This window comes from Mustela putorius, unplaced genomic scaffold, assembly GCF_011764305.1.
Source record: "Mustela putorius furo isolate JIRA1106 unplaced genomic scaffold, ASM1176430v1.1 tig00000596_pilon_pilon_pilon, whole genome shotgun sequence".
NCBI lineage: Eukaryota > Metazoa > Chordata > Mammalia > Carnivora > Mustelidae > Mustela > Mustela putorius.
In genome coordinates, this window is record NW_025421428.1 from 16,246,546 (window position 1) to 16,269,866 (window position 23,321).

Consider the following 23,321-nt stretch of genomic DNA (forward strand, 5'->3'; position numbering starts at 1 on the left):
TTCGCGCTTTTCCGGAGCGCCTGCCCTAGACCCTCCGCGTCCCTAGCACGCCGGGTGCGCGGCGACAAGACTGGCCCAGCCTGGCCTCCAGGACACAAGCTCCTGGCGGGGGCCAACTCCACAAACAGCTCGGGCGTGCGACCACAGCCACACGGTCCTTCCCGCACGCGGGCCGCTCCTCTGGCGGCCCGGTCATCCCGCGTTTATTCCCCAGCCTGGCTGGCTTGAGGAGCCGAACTCCGCGGCGCCGCCCCGACCAAGAAGCAGGGGTCTACCTGAGCAAGCCTGGGGCCGCCCCTCTCCACCCCAGAGCAAGCCTGGGGCCGCCCCTCTCCACCCCACTCCCGCTCAGAAGCTCCTCCAAGGGGAGGGGTAAGGCCAGTCAGCGGGACCTCAGGGCCTGCTTCCCTCTGCTGGGCCACCTCCATTAGCACGACTAGGGATGGTGGTGGTGGTGTGTGTGTGGGGGGGGAGGAGGTGAGCAGCCCCAGGTAAGGCGCCAAGGGCCGCTGGGAAAGGAAACCCAGAAATGACTCATTTCCAAACTGTAAACCCATTTTTTATTGATGCTCTAATACTGCCGCCAAATTTCCTCATTAGGATTTTACAGTTTATAGCTGGGCTGCGGTGGCTGGGAATCGGGCAGGAATGGTCTCAAAGCAGCAGGCTTGGGGCAGCCGGGGAGCCCCCCCCCCCGGGAGCTTGCTCTCCAACAGAAGCTGCTGGGAGTTCCCACCAGGCAGCCAGGCCTCATCAGGGGAGACCACCCTGCTAGGCCTCCTTTCGGGATGGGCTCCCATGCTTTGTCTGCCTGCTGGTCCAGGTCTGGACACGTGCGTGGGGTGCCCCCATCTTGCTGTGTGCTCTGGGGGAGTCACAGCCAAACCATAGGCAAAACTGGGTAAGGCCACCCAGGGCTGGCTGCCTCTGGTCAGCTACCCTCAGGCTTGACTGCAGCGGCCAGTTGTGGGGTCCTCCTGACGGCTGGAGCTCCCGGAGTCCCTCACTTTGGTCTCCCCGAGGCTGGCGGTCTGCCTGGTGGTCCAGCTGTTCCGCTCAGACTTGGTCCCCCCAGGAGCTCCCCACTGTGCAGTTGGGTAAGCCCAGGCTTGGCGGAGCTCTGTGCTAGGTCCAGCCGTGGTTGGGACCTGGGGGCTGCTGGTATCAGAAACCCTTCCCTTGTCCCGCTAATCTTAGCCGCAAGTGTCCCTGGGCCCAGTAAGGGGGCCTGGGAACAAATGCTGCTGGAGTGTGGACACCTGGAGGGCAGGTGTCCATACTTGGTCACCTTCAGCACCCCCTTCCCGACAACTCCCTGGTACCAGGAAAGAGGGCATAGGCCCTGTCCATTGGGGCCTGTAACTCCCTCTGGACCGTGACTCTCAGACCAGGTGAGCGAGCATGAGACCCCGTGCAGGGCTGTGACCTGCTAGGCAGGCATGTAGCCCCCTGCTTCTCCCGGGAACAGGGCTGGGTATGGACGGCAGGGCCCTCTGAGAACACATCCTCAGCTTTGGACGGTGCCCAGGGCCGCCCCCAGAAGGCAGTGGGCTCCAAGACAGGCCCTAGCCCAGGTGGGCTCAGGTCCCCGGACCTGAAGAAGGGCATCTTGGAGACCCTGCTGTGCCAGGGAGCAGAGCCTGGGAGAAAAGCCCCATTGACACCGCGAGGCTTCAGGGAAGGCAGACAAAGGGGCCCTGTGAGCTCCGCGTGGGAACGTGCGGCCGCCACCACGGGGCACGAAATCGGTGGTTTGGGTGCCCCCCAGCTGGACCAGCGTGGCCATAAGAGTCTAGGCAGAGGTTGTCTCCTGCCACCGCCAGGGTTCTGTGTGAGGGTCGCACAGGTGTAGCCAGACCTGCCATTGTGGGGTTCAGGTGACGGTCACAGTGTCCCTGGGGAGCAGATGGAATTCTCCACCGTGGCTGGGGGTGGGTCATTTCATTCTGAGCCGGTCTGCTCCACACGCTAGGAGCTGCCCCGGTCGAGGAAAGGAGAGGAGAGGGGTCCCAGGGCCCTCACCCCGTTTGCTGAAGGAGCAGTCCAGAAGGAAGACATTTGTTCCAAATGCCTTGGAGGGAGGGGGAGAGGCCCACCATGGCTCAGGCCTGCCCTGGGGCTCAGAGAAACCCCCTCTGGTGTTTGTGGCTCTCTTGGTGGTATCACTTCCACAAACAGGCCGGTGGTTCCCTGGCTGGGAGGGAGAAACCCCTGAGTTGGGATCCGTAGAGACCCACTGAACTCTGACCACGCAGCTGTGCCCCATCTTTCTCTGCATCAGCTCCGAGGATCCTGGCCCAGGGGCGCCAACCCACAGGGCCATGGAGGGGCGGAGGCTGGGGTCGCAAAGGGCCCCTTCTTCCTTTCCAGACTCAGAGCAGTGGGCGGTGGGGAGGCCGTGTGGGCAGGGGTGGGGCAGCCTGGGGAGCATTCTGGGATATGGGCCGGGAAGATTGGGTGGGGCAGCCTGGGGAGGACCACGCAGAAGAGGCGGCTGCCCAGAGCTGGGCCAAGGCCTGCGGCCACCTTAAAGGCACCAGGCGGGGGAGGGAGGCAAGCAAGCAGGCGGGCAGTGGGGGCGGGGCTTCCAGCTAATTCATTAAAATGTGTCGGGGAGCGTGGGAAAGAGGAGAGTGTTTCTTCCCAGCAGCCCAGACACCTGGTAGAAGAGCCGAGAGAGGATAGAGATCAAATAACAAACACTCAGCCCTCGGCCAGAGCCAGAGCCGAGGAAGGACGCCCAGGGCAGGAACTGCGGCAGACAATCAGTGCTCGGCTCTGGCCTGCCGGGCAGGCTGCAGGGCATGGCCTGGCACTGGGACGGGAGCCCACCCTGGGGGCATGGTGCCTGACCCCCTGGCCTGGAAGGGGGTCTAAGGCATCCTGGGGCCTCAGAAGGCTCTTTGGGTGGACCCTCTGATGGCTCCGGACCCGGGGTTTGCTGTAGAGCCAGGCTAGGAGGGCAGCGAGCACGTGAGCCCCGGAGGGTCCCCGGAGGGAGACAGCCAGCCTGGGCAGCAGAGGGGTGGGGAGGTGGGAGGCAGGCTCGGTGGCACCAGCGCCGCTGTGAGGGGCACACTGAGAAGGGCCGCTTGGCCGCCCTCTTCTCCCTCTAGAGGTACACAGGGCAGAGGGGTGCTGGGGCTGGGCCTGCCCAGAGGAACAGCAGAGAGACTTGGGCTCCCGTCTCCCCACGCTTGTCCCTTGTTCTGGCCTCTTTCTGCTGAGGGCCAGCTGCAACCAACCCCAGGGCCCTGGGTCGGAGGAGAACTTCCAGGAAGCAGCTGGGACTGGCAGTGGGGCCAGCACCCTGGCGGCTCCCTCCTTACCCCGCGGGAGGAGAGCAGGCTCGGGGCTGCCGCCTAGGACAGGCTGGCGGTCTGGCTCTTGGAAGCATCACCCCAACCACAGAGGGTGCCCCGCCCCTGGGGGGGGCGTCTGGCTTGCCGCTCACCTTGGCAGCCCAGCTTGACCCTCAGGCTCAGCAGTGACCAAAAGGTGGGGGAGGCTAGTTTGCTGACTTGGCCCTGACACAGAGCCCACCCAGCCTGACCCTGGCCTCGGAGCCTCTCCGTCCGTCTGTGCAGTGACCCCAGAGTTGCTGGGGTCTGTCTGAGCACCTGGGGGCACTTCCAGGGAAAGAAGAGGCTGGGGGATGTGGCAGTTCGTCTGTATGGCCTTTCAGCATGACCCCCAGCCCGGGCGGGGGCAGGCCTGGCACGACCAGTGCCCACCTGGTCTGAGGCCATCACACCTGGGCCTGCAGGTGTTCCCCGCCCTGGGCAGAGGCGGCAACCCCGCCCCAGCTCCCAGGCCCCAGCAGCCCTGAAGCTTCCGCCTGGGCTCCTCAGCCAAATCGGAGCCGGTTTCCGCTCCAGGCAGGAAGGACAGGAAAGGGATGTGGGGGGGAGGCACATTCCTGGGGGGTGAGCCAGGAGGAGGCAGCGAGGGCAAGGTGCTGTCTAGGCTCCTCTCCCTGCCCACCTGGCACCGGTGCCCATGCGCCCTCGGGGTGCCAGCCATGAGTGCCTGCGCCTCAGTTTCCCTCCGAGTGGATGAAGAAGAGGGTCTTGTGTGCAGCCCCCCTCTGACTTTGGCTGCTGCCTCTTTCACGAGAGGAGGCCGCCCAGCCTCCATGTGGTGGGGGGTGGGGGCAGGAGGCCAGAGCCACAGACTCAGAGGGGCCACCTCCCCTCCAGGCCATGGCCTTCCAGTACACAATGGATGTCTTCCTAGAGGGTGGCTGTGTCGCCTGGCTACCCTGTCCCTGGGAAGCTCCCCCCCCACCATATTACTCCCCAGGAACTGGAGGACCCCAGAGGGCCAGCCTGGCTGGGAACTACTTGGGGGAAGGTCCTGCCCTGCTTGGCCTGGAGGCTTGGCCCTTGGCCTGAGAATGCCAGCAGAGTGGGGTAGTGGCGGGATCGGGGGGTAGGGGCTGCCACAGCAAAGGGAGGGGGCCACGGGCACGGTGGGGGGGCCTGTGCCCCCGCCCCCAGCCCACTGAGCCCCGTGCTCGGGGAGCCACTTGGGCCCCCCCTTGGGCCTTTGTGCCGTTCCCTCCGCCAGGCGTACCCTTCCCGCTTCCGCCGGCCTCATTCCCGAATGCCAGGCGGCTCTCGGCGCAGGGTCCGGCGCAGGGTCCGAGCATCCTGCCCGTGTGGAAAACCTTGAGCCCCTCCACCTTGCCCCAGGCTCTGTGCGGGGCCGGAGCCCTGCTGGCATGCGGTGGGGAGCCCTGGGGGGTGTGCAGGGAGCCTGGGAGGGCGGTGCAGACCAGCGGGGCCCGGGGCCCGGTCCTCAGAGGGTGCCGCTGACAGGGCAGGGTGGGGGGCGGCAGGGCCTGGAGGCCCCCTCCAGGACTTCGCGGAAGTGTGCGGTGATGCGGCCCAGGTGGGAGCCCTCCCAGAAGACCTTGCCGCAGCCGGTGCAGCAGTAGAAGGGGCGGGGGCCCGGCCGCTGCAGCACGCCCTCCGGGACCCCCGCCAGCTGCAGTCGGGTGCCGTTGCCCAGGACGGCGGGCGCGTGGGACTGCAGGTCGGCCGCCTCCAGCCAGCGGCAGGGCAGGTCATGGGTGCAGCTCTCAGGGGCCTCCTCCGGGGCTGAGCCTGGAGAGGGGAAGCACACTCACACCCCCGCAGCCTTTGGGTGTCCGACCCCCATCCCACTCCTTCCTGCAGCTCCTCCCCGTGTTGCCCCGGCCACCCAACCCTCTGCCTCATCTTACCCGTGGACCCTTGGCCCTCCCCGCTGGTACTGGCCGCCACCCCTCACCTAGGGCACAGGACCATCCTTTCTACTGGGCCGGGGCACAAACCCTGGCTTGGGGTGGGGCCCTGTGTACTCAAGGAGTGATCCCAGGGCTCACCTGCCTCCTGTAAGTCTGCGCTGGGGCTGGCCTCATCACCTGCCAATCAATCAAGGACATCAGGGATTGTCCTAAGGAGGGGGCCTGGCAGCTCCAGGGCCCACAATGCGCCTTCGGGCACCCAGCCCCTGCCCCCACCCTTAGGAGAAAGGGAAAAGGGCAGGGGGCTAAGGGGCTTTGGTGCCAGCCTGGGCCCCTCCCATGGGAACGCACACCTTGGAATGTTCTTGGGGCTCAAAGGTCCTTGGGAAACAAGTTCTGGGCGTGAGATTGGCCAATTAGGGCACTTGGGGGCCTGAGAACTGGCGGTTGGGGGCGGGGTCATACCGTCTGCAGCGATGAGCAGATAAGCCCCTGCCAGGGGAGCGCATTTCCTAACAGCCCTCAGCCGGGCGGGGGCCCAGGGGCACTGCTGGAGCTCAGGGTGCTAGCAGAGACCCTGGGATGCGACCTCCTGACTCCGCGAGAGGGTTCCTATCCCCACTAGGAGCGCAGGGAGGTGCCGGGGAGCTGGCCAGGCCGAGGCGGTGAGGGCTGAGGAGCACTGGCCAGCGCGCGGGAGAAGGGTCCTCCTGGGTTCCGCTGACCTTCCCACGTGGCTCCAGATCAGCGGCAGCGCGGGTCTGATGGGACGAGCCCCTCACCCCAGCCCCACGGCCCTTGGGAACCCAGCAAGGCCACGACCTCCCTAGCTTGCCCTGGCTGGTCTCAGCCTCCACCTGGAGGCCCCCGAGGTACCAGGTGGCCCTCGGGAGGGCTGCCCACCACCGCACACCGGGATGGGCCGATGGCTGGAGGGGACCGCAGCCCCGCACCAGCGCCAGCGAACGGCACTGCGCATGCTCGGCTCCTCCCCGCCCGGGCCTTGGGCCCCCCGCGGAGAGAGGACAGCTGCTGGGGCCCCACCAGGCCATCACGATGGCTCACCTGAAGAGTGGGTGGCCCCCCGCTCTGGCCCCAAAGCTCAGAGGGAGGCGGGAAGAACAAGTGGGGAGGTCGGCCTCCTGGAGAGGCCCCGGGCCTCAGGCTGAGCCCGCAGAGAGGGTCCCAAGACGCGCATGTCCCCGTCCCGTCCTTGCCCTCCAACGAGGAAGGGCCGGGAGCCTAGGGAGCAGCAGCCAGGCTCCCTCCGGTGCCCTTCTCTCCAGAGGGCGGAGGTGCCAGTGATAGGTACGGCCGGGCACGCGCAGGACCCCGCAGCCACTTCAGAGTCTCCCGCTGCTCTGCACCCTCTCGTTTCACAGACACGGAAACTGAGGCTGGGCCTCTGGCTGGGTGTTGCGGGGGACCTCTGGGGTTTGCCCTCCTGGCTGTCCGTCCACGCTAGACTACCTTCACACAGTGGCAAGCGCCCGGGGTGCGGAGGTGTGCAAGCAGATGCCACATGTGCACAGCGTGTGTGAGGGAACAGGTGCGTGTGCGCTGGCCCGCGAGCGTGCAGGTGTCTCTGCATGAGAGGTTTGCGTGGGTGCGTGGGTGCTCCTGGTGCAGGGCCTCCCGGACAGAGGGTGGGGGAGGCCACCCCAGAGGGATGCTGAGTGTCGGAGCTCCCCGGTCCCTGTGACCTTAGCTCGTCATGTGCTGTCCTTCCCCAGTCCCTGGCCACACGTGCACTTTGGTCCTGGGAGTACCCGTTGTTGGGCCACTGTCCACAGACCCCCACGGAGCCCGAGGCCAACCACGTGGGGCACACACACCTGTGCTGCTAGGGACTTCCCGTTGGCTGCCAAGCCACACCAGCTGCTTCATCATCTCCTTGGAGACCTTCAGGTACTGGTCGCAGTTACAGGCCTGGGGACAGAGGGGTGCCGAGGTCAGGTGGGGCTCCTGGGGACAGAGGGGTGCCGAAGTCAGGCGGGGCTCCTGGGGACAGAGGGGTGCTGAGGTCAGGCTGTGCCCCTTGCAGCTCTGGGTCTGGCTCGGGGGTTTCACAGACACAAATGACACATCCCTTCCCGTCTCCACAAGACAGGGCACACCACCTCCTGGGAGCCCTCCTTGACTGCTCTGGATCCTAGTGGACCCTGGATAGCTTCTTCTAGCTCCTGAGACCCCGTGGCACTCTGCTGTCACCTGGGCTGTTTTCCCCAAACCCCTGAGTCTCGAGGGCAAAGTGAGGCGGGCCTGGGCAGCCTGGGGCTGGCTCCGCATGGTGGGGGACACAGGGTCCAGCATTAAAGGGTCGGGGTAAACAGCCCTATGGCTGATCCCTCCGCTGGTCTTGGGGTGAGCCAGGCCATTTCAGTGTCAGTGTTTCTTGACGGTCCCCACTGGGCACCGCATCTGTGAGGGATCAAGGAAGCCAGTTCTGTTTCTGTTTGGGGTCCTTGTCTAGAACATGCCACCGGCCCCTGTCAGGAGTGGAGCCCAGCCCTGCTGGCCTTACGGTGACCCTGGCGGAGGCGGGGGCTTCTGGGGGCCATCCTGCCCTCCCCACACAGTTGCCCCGGGCTTGCCTTCCGGTGGGTCCTGCCTGACAGGGTGAGGGACCCCAGGGCTCCCGCCTGAGGTGGGCAGGGCCCTGAGGGAGAGCAGGAGGGCCCAGGTCCCTAGAGACCAGGCTCGCAGGCCGGTAGGCACAGGTGCCCGTGGAGACATGCACAGCGGTCACAGCCCTTCCGGACGTCAGAGCAGGACGGAGTGGAGCCAAGAGCAGGGCCTGGGGGCTTCCCAGGCCTCAGGGGGGAGGGGCCATGATCTGTACTCACGGGAGCCCTCTTGGACCCCTCCCGGAGGCGCCGGGCCAGTGCCCTGGATGTCATGGCTCCCAGGGGTGGGTGGTTAGGCGGCACCACGGGCCCCTGCAGCCTCAGGGTGTGCCCACGTCAGAGGCGGTGCCCCCCCACCCCCACACGCCCTTTTCCCACGGGCCTTTCGACACTGTGAGCTGGCTTTACCTGTGGCCTCATGGCTCCACATCCGGCCTCAGGAGCTAGGCCTGGGAGCGCAGCATGGGTGCGGTGGCCTCGGCTGGGAGGCCGGGGCAGGGCTGGGTCAGGGCTGATCCCAGGCAGGACCCTTCCTCCTGCCTCTCTGGGGGGCCTGCCGTCCCCCTGGCTGACTCTGCCAACCAGAGCTGGGCCGGCCTGTGGCCCAGGGAGTCTGTGGGGGGCACGGTGCGGGGGGGCACCTGGCTTCCTGGTCATGGATCCAGGGGCCTTCCTAGGGTGGGGGGCCTGCCTGGGGAAGGAGTGGGAACTAGGGGGCAGCAGAGCCTCCACTGCTGCCCTGGGCTGCCCACCACAGAGGCCCCTCCTCTCCCTGCGCAGGCCTCCCGGGGGGTTGGAGCTGGCAGGTTTGAGAGGGACAGAGCAGCGGCAAGAGGGTGGGAGGTGGGGGGTGGGGGGGTGAGGGGGTGGGACCCTCCCCAGGACCTGGCCTGGTGTGCACACCTGGGCGGGGCAGCCAGCTCCTGTGCTGAGTCACTGCACCTAGACAAACGGCCGGTGCCATCCCCAGGACCTGGCCCCACCCTCGGGAACCACCGGGGCCGGTTTTCCCACGGCCGCTGCCCACTGTCGGGGCCCCACTGTCACCCCATAGGGCCCTGGGAGGCCCTGCCCTCCCCCCCCCACCTGGAAGAGCCGGTTCTGCACGCTCACCCCTCTGCGCCGCGTTCCCCATCTACAGGAAGGACCAACACCGAGGGCCTCTCCTACCCACCGCGGGGCCTGGCGACCCTCGCCGGACCGCCTGCTGGCCCACCGTGCCCTTTGGGGCTCACAGCCTAGCGCGTGTCTGGTCATGGGCTTGGTGCCAGTCCAGCGGAGGCCCCTCCCCAAAACCACAGAGGCAGAGCCCTTGCCCTTTCATTCCGCAGAAAGGGGGCTTCTTGAGGGGCTGAGTCACTTGCTCCCAGTCACAGGGCCCTGGGCTCAGGAGGGCCCCACACCAAGGTCCTCACACGGACCCCAGGAGAGTGGGGTGCGATGACTTTAGCCACGCCCACTCCTCCTTGGGGGACATACAAACCCGAGCTTTGGAATGCCCGTGGGTCTGGGCAGACGGCAGTGGGGGTCCTGGGGGAGGCCCTGGACAGGGGCTGGGTGGTGCCTGTGAGTGAGGCCAGGTCCCAGGCATCCCATTCAGTCCGGGAGCTTGAGGGCAGGGTTGGCCTCCACCCCAGGAGCCCGGCCGGTGAGAGGGGCCGGAGTGGCCAGGAAGGCTTCTGGCTTCCCTGTCCCGGGGGTCCACCTGCCTGCCTGCTTCCCACAGCGCCTACCGCTGCCGGGAACCTACGCCAGCTCGGGGAACTCCTTCTGTCCCGGGGGCCGCCTCAGGCAGGGACACAAAACCGCAGGTGGGACGTTGTCTCCTGGGGGCTGGGCGGCCAGCGGGGACTGGTCCTGGGGACTGGCGGGGCCCACGGGCATGGCATTGGACAGGCCCGCCCTCTCTAGCCCCCTGCTCCCCGCTAGGGCCTGGGTGTTGGTGGGGAGGCCTGCTCTGGTCACTCCTCCAGGAGGCTTGCTCTCCGGGCTCTCGGGCATGTGAGGAAAGGCTATAGCAGGCACCTGGGTTAGCTGTCCACTCCTCTGAGGCCATGACTTGGCAGGGGGCAGCGGGGGGCTTTGAGGGGTCCATTTCCAGGTGTGGGAAGCCATGCCCGAGAGCGGGTCTGCCCTCAGCTCCAAGCCCAGGAATCACAGCCATACCCACCCGTGGGAGTGGTCGTGGCCGACAGAAGCAGAGCTGAGCAACAGGCAAGCTCACAGCGCCCACCCCGAGCTCCATGTCCCTGGAAATGTCTGTGTTCCCACCCCTCCCAGATGCTCACTTGCTCTGGGCACCCACCTCCTCTGAATACCCACCCGCCCCAGGCGCACAGGCTGCACACACGTGGCCCTAATGTGTGGGCCTGCGGGGGTCTGGTGTGCACAACCAGAGGACAGCTGGTCCAGAGGGGCACAGTGGAGAGGAGCCGGGAGGCAGCACTGCCCAGAGCCTGCCAGCCCCTCTCAGGGCTGCGCTCTGCTGGGTGCCTGGAGGGAGGGAGGAGGGTGGGCAGGAGCCACACCTGGGGCTCCTCAGGGCAGGGCGCATGAGAGCGAGCCCACGTTCCCCAGGGTGCGGGGCAGCAGGAAGGCACCTGCCCCGGCTCGGAGCCCAGCGGAAGGGCCCACTCTTAAGGAGGCTGTGGGGGAAGCTCCGGCCTCAGCCGGCAGCCAGGCCTGTGACCTGAGCTCCCCACTGGAGGCTGACCACCTGTCCCTGCCCAGGGGGCACCTGGCGCATCTGCGAACTGGGCCTGGGGCCACGCTGTATCCCGCCATCACCGGTCGCCACTCTTCCGAGCAAGGGTTGGGTTTTAGCAACCTTACTCCTGCCTCATGGCAAGTGCTGCCCAGGCTCGGGCTCCAGCTCCAGACGGTCCCACCGGCGCCTGCGGCTCCCACCCCTGCCCAGTGAGGGATGGAAGGACCAGTCCCATCTACGCAGACCTGGGAAGGCCATGTTCTGGGGTTTTCTGACCCCACAGGCAGGGCCAAAGGGGGCTTCGGCTCAGAAGCTATGACATGTTTTAGAGTCATCGGTCATTTCTTGGTCCTTTAGAGCAAATTAGGAAAATGGCAAAACATAAAAGAGCAGAAGAAAATCAACATCCCCTCAACCCACCACCTAGAAAAGCCAGCCTGTCACCGAGAAGGGCTCCCGTTCCCGCCTTCCCAGAGTGCACCTACGGCGGCCAGCATCTCAGATGCTCACGTCGGGGGTGGGGGCCCCGGAAGAGCTCAGCCACAGGACACCAGTGTCCCTGTTCCCACGGTGGTTTCTGCCCATTTGGCCCCTGCCAGGTGCCGCCTCTTTTCACTGTCCACACTCGCTGCCTTGAGATGGGCAGGTCCTGAGGCCTTCCCAGGCTGGCTTGTCTGCCCTGACCCCCTCATTCACCCAGAGCCACCCCAACAAATGGTGCCGGTGCATGGCCAAGGGCCGGGATGAAAGACCCCCGGCCTGGGGTGTTGGCTTGACACCTCTCCGGACGGGGCGGGGGCTCTGAGGCCTGGGTCCACTGCACACCCTACTCTCCCACACTGTCCCGGCAACACCCGGGGAGGCCGTCCACACCCGCTCCCCGCTCCGAGTACAAGACGGCTGCTGGGGCTGCGACCCTCCTCCAAGATGAGCGCCTCAGCCAGCTCTGCTGTGAAGACCCTGCGGCCCCTGGCCTGGGATGTTGCCGGATTTCCACTGGAGACAGGCCAAGGGGCCGGGGATCTGCAGAGTCGTGGGCGGCCCACAGCTGAGGAGCACGGGGCATCCGTGGGGGGTCATTGCTGTCCCACTGGCCGGGGGCACGTGCTGGGGACAGAAGGGCCAGGCCCCAGGAGCCGGGGGGGACTGCGTGGCTGCAAAGGCTGCACTGGCCTTCTTGGGGCCATTTGGAGGTTTTTGTTTTTTTAGAGATTTTATTTATTTGAAAGAGAGAGACACAGAGAGGGAACACAAGCAGGGGCAGCGGGAGACAGAAGCAGGCTCACCGAGCCCAGAGCCCGACGCAGGGCTCCACCCCGGTGCCCCGGGATCTCGACAGGAGCCGAAAGCAGGAGCCCCCAGGCACTCCTTATCGTTGGGTTTTAAAACCTTCTCCAGGGGCGCCTGGGGGGCTCCGTGGGTGAGGCGTCGGGATGCCGGGTCCTGGGACGGAGCTCACGCTCAGCAAGGAGCCTGCTTCTCCCTTTCCTGCCCCTACCCGCCCCAGCTCGGTGGGCGCGCTCTCTCAAATAAACAAAATTGTAAAAAACGACAATAACAGCTCTTCGCTGTGCCACAGACTCGTAGCCCTCCGGTGGCCGCCACCTCTGATGTCCGTGACGTGACGTGGGGCGGCAGCCTTCCCGGGGGCCTTGCTCCAGCTCCTGCCCCGCGCCCAGGTCCAGAAAGGTCCATTCCCCTGGGCCCAGCTCTTCCCCTCTGTGGGGCCAGGGGCTACAGGGGCTAAGCGTGCGGCGTGATCGAGTCCCTGGGAGGGTCCGCCCTGGGCCTGTGGGGTGGGCCGGAGGCCTGCAGCTGTTGCTCCCGTGAGCACCCGGCCTCAGAGCGGCTGAGCGTGTGTCTGCACGTGAGCCGTGGCCAGAGGCGTGAGTGGGAGTGCGTGCGACTGGGCATTCTGCGGTGTGGACACAGGACTGGTGTGACGGTATCTCAGGGTGAGTGGAGGGACCTCCCGCGCTTCCCCAGCCCCGGGAGTGTGTCTGTGTATGAGCAGCCAGCAGGCTGTGTGCCCGTGCTGGGAAGCACACGAGCTCCTTCCTGGGGCTGCTATGGGAGTGAGGGGACCTCCCGAGCCGGTGGGAGAGGACAAGACTATTTCGGAGGGCACAGGCTCAGACGGAAGCAGCCTTACCAGGCTGGCAGTCCGGGTCTGGGACCTTGGCGTAGCGGGAGGTGTCGCCTGGCCGCTGGAGCCAGACCCCCCACCCCCTAGCATCCCGCCAGGCTCGCCTCCTACTGCCAGGACAGGAGGGCCACGTTGACTTCCTGAGGACCTGCCCCTAGCGCTGTGGTCAGGCCTGCAGGGTGGATGAGGGGTTGCCGGAGACCAGCAGCAAGGGCCCTGCAGCCGTGGCTCCTAAGAGGTCCCAGACATCCCTGAGCCTGCAGGCCACTCTGACGACGAGGGAAGAGGAAAGGGCAGCGAGTGGAATGGGAAGAAAGCCCCGGGCGGGACAGACACAGTATCCAGGATACAGCATGCATGACAAGCAGGGCGTGCCCGGGAAGCACTGCCTGCCCAGGTCACTCCGGCCAGGGACACATGGGAGGGCCACAGCCCTTCCCCCAGGCCCCTCAGAGGCTTGCAGGCCCGAGCCCAGAAGGTGGCCAGAGCAGGACGAGCCGGTGGGCTTCCAGCAGGGTGTCCCTTCCCCACCCCGGGCACCAAGCTCCTGGGAGCTTCTCCTCCCCTGTGCCAGCCACAGCCCAGGGCCCGCTCAGGACCTGGACGTGCAGACTCCGCTGTGTGGGGGCAGTGGGGTCGACAACCCAGGCCAGGCTGTTAACAGCTGGGTGGGGGACAGCCCTGCTCCAGCTCCCTCGGGTGGGCAAGCTAAGTGGTGTGAGCCTCGGGGCCCAGACAGGTGGCCACGTCCTGCTGCCGGCTTCCTCCAGCCCCACACGGGAAGGTCACAGCAGCCCCTCCCCACCCCCAAGGGGATAACTTGGGCCCTAAATGTGAATTTCAGACACAGCGTGGGACACATTTCTGTGTGAGGAGCCATCGCTGTCTCCTGAAGTCACATTTTGCGCATTTGTGAGGACGGGTGCCCTGCCTTTCCAGGCTGTCCGGAGAGGAACAGAAGCCCCACCTCCTACTCCCGTGTCAGGGAGACCCCAGTGAGCCGTCAGTGCTCTCTGTCCCCAGGCAAAAGGGCAGGCACCCCCTAGGTCCCTCTGTGAGGTGTGGGGGGCTGTCACCACCCGCCCTGCGTTAGATCACATAGAACCTGGGCCAGAGGATGTCCTCCAGCCTCAGGCCTTGGGGGTTGGGGGGCTGTCATCTGCCCCCCCTTGGGCCACCTCGGCTGCCCCGGGGTGGCACCCCCTCCAGGAACCCCACTCGTCGCCCGGCCCATCCCGGGGCTCCCGGGCACCCCAGCCGCGGCGGGCGCAGCGCAGCCGTTCCCAGACGGGGGAGGGGCAGCGGGCCGTGAGAACCAGCCGGCGGCTGGGCCGCGTGGGAAAGCGGGAGGAGGGGCGGGCGGGGAGGGCGGGGCGCGCCTGGGAACGGCCCCCGCCCCCGGCCGGCCTTTGAAAGGGCCACTCAGGACACCGGCCCAGATTCAAAAGCAAACGGTTGCGCCTGCCTTCCCGCGCCAGGACCCAGGGTGAGGGGGGCTGGGGGACCCCTCCTGCCTGGGGCAGCGGGGGGCACCAGGGGACAGGCTAAGAAAGTTAGGGAGCAGTCCTGCTTGTCCTGCTACCTTAGACAAGTGGAGCCAGGCCCTCAGACAGCAGGCAGTGGTCTGGAACCCCAAGCCCTGTACCCCGGGGTCTAAACCTGCCTGAGCGTCACAGTAGCCCTGCCCCACTGTGATCCCAGCCAAGGGAGAGAGCAGCCCCAAAGTACTTCTCCAAAGGAAGTGCTATGTTCCAGGACATGGCTGGGAGTCTGGAGGCCTTCCTGGAGGAAGTGACAGCCAACCTGGGGCTTGGCAGACCAGGTGGAGAGAGTGGGAGCTCAGGTGCCAAGCAGCTACAGTATGATGAGCCCAGCATGGTGGGGAGCCAGCATGACTCGGGGCTGATCTCAGGGCAGGGGTCCCCTGGCCCTTCTCCTTCCTGCCTCTGCCCGGGGCCACTGAGTCAGGCCAGGAAAGGTGGCCCCTTCCACCACCAACTGTGCCTTGAAATGGGTTTTCCAATTTGGGGGAGGAAGAAGCTGTCTTTGCCAGAGCCTGCCTCCCCCATGCTCTGCGAGACCCTTCCCCACCCACTTCCCCCGTCCAGGGAGGGGTGCAGGGCTTGGCGGGGTAGGCCTGTCTCCCTTGTAGGGTTATCCTGAGGCCCCTCCTGTCTCTGGCTGGCCCCGTCTCATGCTCTCTGATGCCCATCTCCCCTCAGACACCTCTGGGGTCTGTGTTTGTTATGAATGTGCTCCATGCACAGAGGCCCCACCTCAGCAGGTAGGTAGTGAACGGGCTACCCAGCGGTGAGGGGGAGGGGAACAGAGCCCACTCCCCAGCCCCGGCAGGGGATATGCCCCACAGTCCCGGCCGGCCATCCGCTGGTCCCTGCCTCATCAGGACACGGAAGGAGCAGTCACTGCCTGGCGGACACCGCCCCCCCCAGACCCAATCCACGGCCGCCCACGGCCTCCTCTATCTGCAGCCCTGAGGCCAGCCAGGTCTGTCTTGCCATATCCTGGGTTGAGTGGACAGTGGGTCTGTGGAAACCAGGCCTGTTGTCCTCATCCAGGCCCCACGCGGCCCACCAAGGCGCTGGCTGCCCCTGGTTCTGGGGCCCCATTTCTGCTTGGGGCTGGCAATTGCTCAAAATGAAGACGAGCGCCCACCTCCCCCCATCAGATGCCAGCCGGGGCCCATGGCTTGGGTCATTCCCCTGCAAGGGCCCGTGGGTGCCCAAGAAGGCAGCCGTGGGCCATGTGGGAACACAGGCGGGCTGTGGCCAAGAAAACTATTTATGGACGCTGACATTTGAATGTCATGATTTAGCCTCAGGCTGCGGTGTGCTGACATCAGGGCATGTGTCTCAACCTGCCACTAACCCCCACCCTGGCTGGGGGGGGGCCCGTGCTGCTCTCTCCCTAAGCCTCGAGGTCCCCCAGATTGTGCGGGGGGACCTTCCTCCTGCCAACCGGGAGGCCTCGCTGCATGCAGGGCTCCTCGCCCCATGGAAGGCACCAGGGGGTCCGGCTTCCCCTGTCTCTTCAGAGGCTGGTGAATGGCCGGGTTGGGGCTGGCTTTGCCCCTGGCTGCCTCAGGGTTCTGGATAGCACCGGGGCTCGGGCAGTAGGACCGTGATAGCAGCCCTCGGAGGCACAGAGCAGAGAGGGGAAGGGCCTCGGTCCCCAGAGACATGGCCGCACCTCCAGACTTTATGTTTTGGGCGCCAGGCCTTGTCTTCCTGTTGGAGGAGTCTGGGACAGTCACCCAACAGGGTGACACTGAGGGTGCCCACAGGGCCCTCTCGGCCTTGCCCGGCCTCTTCCCCCTCTGACCTCAGCTGACCAGCCCGGATCACACCCTGGCCCCGCGTGGCCAGGCCTGCACCGTTCTGCCCGAGGCGGTCAGCGCATGCTTGGGGAGCCTTCCTGCTGTCCTTCGCCCACACCTCCAGTGGCCTGACGGGGGCCATGGTTGTGACTGTCCGGGCCACCCACCCCCCACCTGCCCCAAATGTCCGCGTACCTGGGCTCCTGCCCCTCCCACCCACCGCGCAGCTGGGAGCACTGTTGGCGCGGGGGCTTGTCCCACCCGCGGTGCATCGCGCCCTCTGAACTCCAACTTGAAGCCTGTCAACCCCTTCTGAAAGTGGACAGGACATGTGTCAACACTCAGCGGTGCAGCCAGAGAAGCCCTGTCCAGAGGGGACCCCACACTGCCGGGGGGAAGGGCCGTCAGGACCACAGAATCACTGTCCGCTGGGTCCTGGGGCGCCAGCCACACGGGCAGACGGAGACGGAGGAAGGAGCGAGGTGCTGGCCGGGCACCTGGCCGAGGCCGGGTTGCGGACTCTCATTCCAGCCTCCCCAGGTGCCCGCCCCGAGCAGCTGCAGCGGGTCTCAAGGCCACAAGCGTGGAACCAGCCCTGAGACCTCCTCCCAGCCCAGGCCACTCCAAGGGACAACATGGCCCAGCGAGGGGCGGGCAGGGGCAGAGGGCCTGGTGAGGACACACGACCAGGCGCCCCTTGTGGGTGAGGGTGTCGCATGAAGCTGGCCGCCAGATGGACTGGGAGCTTCAGTGTCAGCGGTGCAGGTGTGGCTGTCAGGCAGGCCCAGGATCTTTTGGAAGTGGCCGGGGTCAGACCAAGGGCAGTAATGGGGTCCAAGTTCTTAATGCCCCAGGGCCATCTGGTGGGAACAGAGGCTGGGGCTCTGGCTGAGACCCATGGCTTCTCTGGAGGGGAGGGAGGCCAGAGGGGTGGCCCCACCAGCTGTGGGGAGAGCCGGGAGCCAGCCTCCCCTGGGAACCGCGCTGGGCTTGCTGACCATCATCCTGGCTAACTCCTGAGTCTGGGGCACGCTGGCCTCAGTCCCTGCCAAAACCCGCCGGTGGGTCCCACTGTCCTTGATGTCTCGTGGCAGCGCGGCAGCCGGACGCCAGCTGGTCCCACCCGTCCTCCTGCAGAGTCCCCGCGGCCATTCCTCCCGCAGCCTCAGAGCCAGCGGGCCGGGGTCTCTCCCCGCAGAAAGTGGTGGCCACCCCTCCCCAGCCTTTGTGCCTGTGTGACCCTGAGGGCACCGAGTGTGGGAACGGGGCTGGGGGCCACAGAGCACAAAGGCTGGGGAGGGGCGGGGTCAGTGGCTGTGGCCCCTCTTCCTGTCGGTCCCTGGTCTGGAGTTGGTCATCAGGACAGAGGGAGGGTCTGCAGGCCCAGGGACAGGCCCAGGCACAGGGGCTGCGGCTGGCCCTGGGTTCCAGGCGTGGGTGCTGGGGGGTGGCCGCCCTGGAGTCCTGCTCACCCCTCCAGGCCCTGGGAGCCCTCTGCTTGCATCCCTCCCCCGTCATGGGTCAGTCTGGGCTGCTGTCCACCTCTGTCCCAGGGTCCCTGACCAGCCCTCTTGCCTCCTGGGTGCCTGTGAGGCTGCAGCCCAAGGCCCGGCCTCCCCCAACTGTGGGCTCCTCTCTGGCCCGTCTCCCTCCTGGGATCCGGTAGCCTGCACCACCCAAGAGCTCCCTAAGGCAGGGTCACCGTCCGCAGAGGCCTCCCCTCCCGGGTGCCCACTTCCGGAGGCCAACATCACTGACTCCCCGGACCCTCCCCCACTTCCACACGGGGCCACGGCCTGCTCCCCACCACAGTGGAGGGGGACCAGAGGGACAGTAAAAATAGACATTATGCCATGTCAGGGGTTCGTACTTAGGCTTTTTTTTTTTTTTAACTCATATTTCTTTGATAAAATATTTTCCCATGGTGGACAGCACTGGGAATGTCCTTTTGGCGGATGTTCCTGATGGACAATCCCAGGCCCAGGTCGCCAGCTTCAGGGGTCACCATCCTGCCCCCTGTGAGACCCCTCAAATCCCTGGTGTGGGCAGGTGGGCCATCTCCCTGTCCACTTTGGGCCTCCGCCACCTGGCTCTGGCCCTGGCACGCTGTCCTCACGGGCAGACGCCCCAGAAGGCAGACCGTGGGGCCCGGAGCACATGCCACGTGGAATGTCCACGCAGCCTGGGGTCAGGGGTGCGAGGGTGAGGCGTGGCCACAGACCCCTGGCCAGGCACCTGGCCAACCCTGGCCTGGGCCTTCTCCCTCCGCACATCTATCCTGTACCCCCCTGCACCAGCCCACAGAGTGGCCAGGCGTGCTCTGGGAATGCTGTGTGTCCAGCGGGTTTTCCCTCTGGGAATGGCACTAAAATAGCATGAAGAAGGGAAGGAAAATGGAAAGTCAGCCTGGCAGTGGGAGGTCTCCGGGGAGGCCGCCCGCTCCAGCCGGGGCCAGGGGCGGCGGAGGCCGTGAGCCACCCGTTGGGGCTTAGGTCCGCCGGAGCATGGGACAGGGCCCTGAAGGCCAAGCACAGAGGCCCTCCCGGGGTCAGTCCTGAATGCGGTGCTCTCTGCTGGTCAGTGGACAGCACCTTCAGATGCCTCGATGGACTTGCAAGCCAATAGCCCCACGGAGCCCCATGGAACACCGCAGGATGACACAGAGCCCCCACGACACCCCGTGGAATGACACAGAGCCCTGTGGAGCCCCGCAGAATGACACGGAATGAAACGGAGCCCCACAGAAACATACAGAACCCCATGGAATGACACGGAGCTTCACAGAACCACATGGAGCCCCATGGAGCCCCACAGAACCCCACAGAAGGACACGGAGCCCCACAGAACGACATGGAGCCCACGGAGCCAAGCTCGTCACTGTGTTGAGCCTCAGGCTATCCCCATGGAGTGTCCGTGGGGCACCTCTTTTGTGCCTCTTAGGGTTCGCTACTGGTCCACCCTGCCCGGCCCCGAGAATGGCATCCCTCCGCCCCAACACGGGGCTGGGAGTTGGGGAGGCTGGCCGTTCCTGGTTGTTGCTCAGGGCGAGTTCCTTGGGTTTAGCTGGGAATGCCATGGTGGAGGGGTTCTGGGAGCACGTCAGAGGGAAAGTGGCCGGAGCCTGCCTGGACCTGGGGCTCACACAGCCCTGGCCTGCACACCTGGGTGTCTGGCCTGAAAACAGGCTCTAATTCTACCAGCTCGCCGACCCTGAGTGAGCTCAGCCCTCCTACCCTTCCCAGTCGCCTCCCTGGTGACAACGGCTGGGTCCAAATTTAGAAACTCTGGCTTCTCAGAGACCCCTTCTCTGCCCACCGGGCCCAGTAATGCTGGCGTTTCGGGTCCTTATGCACACTCATGGGCCCAGGGAGGGTCCTGCCCTGGGGCCCAGCCAGAGCACTTTCTTGTAGAACTGAGCTCTGATGGAGGCCATGGGCCACCCCAGGACCGGAAGGTTCCCAGGGCCCTTTCTTTTTCTTTCTTTCTTTCTTTTTCTTTTTTTTTTTTTAAAGATTTTATTTATTTATTTGACAGAGAGAGAGATCACAAGCAGACAAAGAGGCAGGCGGCAGGTGTGGGGGGGAGCAGGCTCCCTGCTGAGCAGAGCCCGACATGGGGCTCGATCCCAGGACCCTGAGATCATGACCTGAGCCGAAGGCAGACACTTAACTACTGAGCCATCCAGGCATTCCTGGGCCTTTTCTTGACAGAGGTCAGCAGGTGCCAACACACAGCCTCCTACCTGCGCTCCTGCTGGCTGCCCACGCGGTGGCCAGCCCCTGCCTGTGGCCACACATACAGGTCTCTGCCTGGGACCCCACCGCACTCCTCCAGCCCCGTGTGCCTTTTGGTACTAGGGAGGCTGCCATCTGCATCTGGGCCAGCGCAGCTGCATGGTCGCAGGTTGTGGACGCTGTCTCCATCCTAACTGGCTGGCCTCGTGGGGACACTGCTGGGCAGAGCCCCCAGAGGAGCAGGGAGCTGGGGGCTGAGGCTTCCCCTTCCCCATGCCCCTCCCCAGCCCGGTGCATCTGCCTCCAGACCAGACCCCAAGGAGCCCAGACACACTGGTTAGGGGCCCAGCACAGCCTCATGCCGCATCCTGAATCTGGTCCCGCTCCTCTGCTCTGGCACCAGCGGGTGCTCTAGACCCAGCGGGTGCTCCCACCCGATCGTCAGGGCCCCCGAATGTGTCCCACCTGCTACAGCCAGAACAGACCCCAGCACCTCCGTACGCCCCACCCCCACAGGTTCTCTCTGTCCTGGGGTGGCTGAGTGCTCCCTCTCTGGCCTGGGTGCTGGCTGGTCCCCTATCACGGTGGTGCGGCTCTGTGCCCTGGCCTTTAAGCGGACAGCAGGCAGCCCCCCAGACATTCTCAAGCAGCCTGCAGCCTGCCCCTCCTGGCTGGCAGGGCAGGGGGGACCTCAGCCTGCGGGCTGCCGACTCTGGGGCCAGGAGGCACAGCACGCACAGGACAGATGGGGCCACGAGGCTGGGGACGCTCTTCCCTGTGCAGGAGGGTGGTGGCCTGATGCCCTCACAGGCCCGAAGGAGGTCAGACTGCTCCCCAGCATGAGGCTTCCCGGGGCGCCAGTGGGGGTTTCCTCCCAACTACCCAACTTCCTGTTTTCTCAAGAAAACTTAGCAGCAGAGGCTCTGAAAAGCTCATTAAAATGCCTCCCAGGCGTCCCGGACGTCCTGGGGTCTTTACAACACTTGTCGGCTTGAGCACAGACAAAGAGAGGCAGTAGACAAGGTTCCTGTCCTCCTAGAGCTCACTGAAGGAAAAGGCCCCACGGCGCACTTCCCGCCACTGGGTCAGCCGCTGTCCGCTGTCCGTGCGGGCGGGCTGGGGGCCAGGGGATCTGCACAGACTGCTCCTGAGGCCTGGCTCCGGGGCCCTCTCCCCTCCCTCCCACTCCGCTGCATGCCTGTCCTGGGGCGCACACAGACACCGCAGGGGCTGCAAATCTCCTGACTCAGCCCCATGGGTTCAGGTGCCACGGGCCCCGCTGGAGGTCGTGCTTCTCCTGCACCATGGATGGGAGGCCCGGCATCCACCGAGCCACCTGGCTTGGGGAGGATGGCATTCTGTCATGGCTCCTGCCCCCCAAATATCCTGGGACTAGCCAGCACTGCACTGGGAGCCACAGGAGCGTGCTAGGACTGACCCCAAGGCCCTCTGTCCGCTGTAGCCCACGGAGGCCCCAGCCTGCATCACCTCCCACTCAGCCGGAGGGCATGGGGGGGGGGCTACCAGAGGGCAGAGCTCCCAGGCGCCCCCTCCCTGGCCCAATCAGCAGACGGTACCCAGGCCCCAGACCCCAAACTTAACCCTGGACATGGCTGCCCTGACCTGGCGATTTCTTCACCCAGAACTTTCCAGATGTTGAGACAGACCCAGTGGCCATCTGTGGCCGTGGACATTGCCCTCTGAACATGGGAACCCCGCCCCCAACCAGACACAACGTCCATGGGCTCCTTTTCCTTCACCCAGAAGCCTGGTGAGAGGCCGGCCCTGGACACGGGAGGAAAAGCTTGGATGGAACAGGCGCTCCACGTGAGCTGTGCCCTTGGCAGTGCCAGCCCCAGAGCTCTGCCACCTCCTGGCCTCAGTGGGGGCAGGAGGAAGAGGAAGAAACGTGGGGTCCGGGTGGCTGCTGCCGGCAGGAACACAAACCCCAAAGCATGTGGTCTCTGCGGTCGGCCAGAGACATGCTGGGTCCTGCCCGTCACGGAAGCGGCTCCCCGACAGCCCAGGGCTCACACACCAGCCCAAGGCAGGCCGGGGATGCACCGGACTCACCTGGCAGCGGCTGAAGATGTCGGCAGGGGTGACGCGCACGTTGAAATGCTTGAGCACGGCCTTTGCCTGCTGCCGGGCCTTGAGGGAGCAGTCCACGGACATGCAGCGCCCAGCCCCGACCTGGGCCCGGAGCTGCATGCAAGTGGGGCGGTTGGGCTGCAGGCCTAGAACCTCCCCTCCCCCAGCTCAGGGGCCAAGAGCCTCCCCTTAGCCCACCCAGGGTGGGACCACAGTGCCAGGTCAGCCCCCACAACCATCTGCCCCACGAAAGGCCCCAAGTGGGGGTGGCCCAAGGGCCAGGCTGAGGCTCCCTTGGAAAGAGGAGGCTCAGGTGGGAGCCGTTCTCGGGGCCCTCACCTTGTGGTACGGCAGCCCTGAGGTCAAGATGATCCTTCCCTCCTGCCTGGCAACCTGTGCAGGAGGCAGATGGACAGGTGAGGGGCGCACTGGTGCTGGCAACTAGGGCTGCGTCTGCCCCCGCGGCCCGTCCTCCCTAGGCACCTTCCGCCCGTCGCCCAGAGCTGCCCCCGTCTGGGACCCGAGCAAACAGCAGGTCCCACAGCCTGAGTCCTGGGGCATTGCCTTGTTGGAGAGATTTGGTCTTAGAATCCTACAAACATTTTGCATAATTGCAAACAAAATTACAATTTAAAAAGCCATCTTTGAAGATCCAAAGATGAAACAATGAGTGGCACAGAGGGGGGGATCCCGAGGGCCGCGAAAGCCCAGCGCGGTGTCTGCGTGCGTCCAGGTGCCCAGCACAGACTGAGGAAGCAAACCCTGCGGCGGCACTTCTGGTGGCCACAGTGCTGGCGGCGTCCCTCGGAAGCGGGCACGTGGGAACTGTGACAAAAACAGACACATTATGCCGGTGCTGGGTGGAAGACGGGGGTGTGAGGGGGGTGTGAGTTCACACTAAGGAAATGGGCTTCAGGCCCGAATGGAAGCTTCCCTGTGAATCTCTTACATGTGTAAGAAAGGACTTCGTCACTCCGGCGACCGCATGGGCCTAGAGAACCCACCCTAGAGCCAGGAGCAGCCTGTGTCCAGACTGGCTTCCAAGTAGGGAGGAGGGTCAGCACTTTTTTGAGAAACAGCTGATTCCGGGTCTGCGGCAGAAAATGCACCCAACGAAGCTGGAATGTCTCATCGTGTCAGAAAACAAAGACGTTATCAGAGCCCACAAGTGTCCTAGCAAAGGGGCTCGGGACGCAATGACAGCTGTCGCGGGCTGCAGGGGCGGAGGAGCTCGGATGTGGCGACAGCAGCCGCACACGGAAGCGCCCAACACGGCTCCATCGGTGCGTCCTGCTCATTTCTGCACTGGTTACCTCCGGAGAATGCGAGAGCCCACTCGAAACTGTAAGAGCCGAACTACGAAAATCTTAAAACGAGGGGGGAATGTCAGTGTTGGGTCCGGCGGGGACTTCTTGGACACGGCACCCAAAACGCAGACAACAAAACTAAAGA

General features: G+C 65.4%; 1 protein-coding gene across 6 annotated transcripts in view; it reads right to left on the reverse strand.

Moving 5' to 3' along the window:
• Positions 1-537: 537 nt before the first annotated feature.
• Positions 538-23,321, reverse strand: part of EXD3 (exonuclease 3'-5' domain containing 3) — a 79,156-nt gene continuing 56,372 nt past the window's right edge. For 3 of the 6 annotated variants that reach the window (XM_045082804.1, XM_045082805.1, XM_045082803.1), the window contains exons 19-23: positions 22,209-22,262; positions 21,852-21,983; positions 7,066-7,195; positions 5,369-5,407; positions 538-5,108 (exon numbers count right to left, since the gene is read on the reverse strand). In XM_045082804.1, the coding sequence (XP_044938739.1) occupies positions 4,801-5,108; positions 5,369-5,407; positions 7,066-7,195; positions 21,852-21,983; positions 22,209-22,262 (663 nt within the window). In that variant the 3' untranslated portion in view covers positions 538-4,800. The remainder of the gene's footprint in view (positions 5,109-5,368; positions 5,408-7,065; positions 7,196-21,851; positions 21,984-22,208; positions 22,263-23,321) is intronic. The other 3 variants (XM_045082809.1, XM_045082807.1, XM_045082806.1) reach the window with 3 other exon arrangements.